This window comes from Pundamilia nyererei, unplaced genomic scaffold, assembly GCF_000239375.1.
Source record: "Pundamilia nyererei isolate P.nyererei 1_Seehausen unplaced genomic scaffold, PunNye1.0 scaffold00198, whole genome shotgun sequence".
NCBI classification, from domain to species: domain Eukaryota; kingdom Metazoa; phylum Chordata; class Actinopteri; order Cichliformes; family Cichlidae; genus Pundamilia; species Pundamilia nyererei.
Window position 1 is genome coordinate 381,268 of NW_005187599.1, and position 1,897 is coordinate 383,164.

Below are 1,897 nucleotides of genomic sequence, written 5' to 3' on the forward strand. Positions count from 1 at the left end.
TCCAGGAGATAGCTGCTTACATTGAAATGATTCATTAAATAAGACAGCTTTAGCCTAACTCTTCCTGTTTCCTGTGTGCTCAGCCAATGAGATGCAGCATAAGATGGAGGAGGCAGAATATCGTACACAGCATCTGATGGACAGAATAAAACCAATGAGAATGTTAGGAGAAACATTGAGCAGAAACTTGTCTGACATCCGGGAGCTGATCTATCAGGCCCGCAGACAGGCAGCATCGGTAAGTAAACACTCACACAATGGCTTCTATCACTGTCCCAAAATGATTATAGATGTCTACAAAACTCCTCAAACAGGAAAGAAATGAACAGCAAACAGTTTACCGTAGATAAGCCAGCCTAAACCAGAGAATTAGGACATCTGTGACCAGGATGGATAATCCTGTGACTATGATTATCCACAACAACAGTTATTTCAAGGCACTTTACATTGTAAGGTAAAGACCTCACAATTTCTCTTGATAATGATGGTGTTGTGGTGTAACATCGTCAGATTAAGGTGGCACTGCAAGCGGACAGAGGCTGTGTTCGTTCCTACAGACCATCGATTCAGTCCAGTAACTTCAACACTCTGAATCTGATCGTCAAGACGACCACTCCAAATAACCTGCTCTTTTACCTGGGCAGCAACACTACGGTAAAGACAATAACTTGCTGTTAATGAGTAGTAACAGAAACTGTTTCGTTCTGCATCCTAACTGAAGCTGTTGTTTCAGATGGACTTCTTGGCTGCTGAGATGCATAATGGACAGGTTTCTCTACTGTGGGATGTGGGCTCGGGCAGCACCCGGCTTGAGTTTCCTGGACTGGATATCACCAACAATAGATGGACAAAGATCAATGCTACACGGTAAAAAAAACCCCCACAAAACTAAACTAAACGATTTAAACTAATCACACGATTGAAGACGCAGGTGAATATAGGTTTACAGCTGTGTTTGTGTATGCCACAATGTCATGATCCCGGCAGATTTGGATCACATGTTGCACTGTCAGTCCATCAGCTGGATTCTGAGTCAGCTCTGCTGCCAGCAGTAACAACAACATCACCAGGAACCTTCCAAGTTTTAGACATCGACGAAAACAGCTTTGTTTACATCGCAGGGCTGGGAGCTCATACACAGGTAATATTGGGACACATCAGGTATGCACGTCTGTGTGCAGGTGAAGAAGGGCTAACTCGGTGTGTTTGATTTCAGCGGCCTGCGGCACTGCGATCGACCACCTTCCAGGGCTGCCTGGGTGAAGTTTCACTGAATGAGCAGAACATTGGACTCTGGAACTATGACCATACAGAGGGAGAGTGTGGCGGCTGCTTCAGCAGGTACTCACACAAGTTTTAACATATTTACGTGTACACAGCACTTACATGGACGCAACACAAACACGTTACACACACAGTTTGCTAAATCTGCACATTCCTTATGCAAATTCTGACTTGTATTTTGTGTCACTCACAGTCCCCAAGCAGAGGAAACTTCCTTTCACTTTGATGGATCTGGCTATTCAGTGGTCCAGAAGTCTCTGCGGTCTACTTCCACGTTAATCGTTTTGCAGTTTAAAACTCTGTCTCCAGTCGGATTGTTGCTGTACCTGGCCTCCAACAACACTGTACGACACACACATTTACAGTCTTTGCTGGGCTTCTTATTTTTAAGGAAACATACACATACCTCACTTTCTGTCATTGACAGAGAGACTTCCTGTCCATGGAGTTGGTGGAGGGGCGTATTCGTTTGACCTTTGACCTCGGCTCTGGTGCTCTGATGCTGACCTCCAACAGGAAGTACAACACTGGAGTGTGGTACAAAATCACACTGCAGAGGAACAAACGCAAAGGTACTACTATTACTCCTAGTAATACTCGTGCTGCTGCTTCC

The 1,897-nt window shown here is 44.8% G+C and overlaps 1 protein-coding gene across 1 annotated transcript in view; it reads left to right on the forward strand.

Moving 5' to 3' along the window:
• Positions 1–1,897, forward strand: part of lama1 (laminin, alpha 1) — a 34,967-nt gene that overhangs the window by 23,893 nt on the left and 9,177 nt on the right. Inside the window, exons 45-51 of the mRNA XM_005747464.1 lie at positions 84–238; positions 511–654; positions 734–867; positions 988–1,141; positions 1,217–1,341; positions 1,478–1,628; positions 1,712–1,856. Of these exons, the coding sequence (XP_005747521.1) occupies positions 84–238; positions 511–654; positions 734–867; positions 988–1,141; positions 1,217–1,341; positions 1,478–1,628; positions 1,712–1,856 (1,008 nt within the window). The remainder of the gene's footprint in view (positions 1–83; positions 239–510; positions 655–733; positions 868–987; positions 1,142–1,216; positions 1,342–1,477; positions 1,629–1,711; positions 1,857–1,897) is intronic.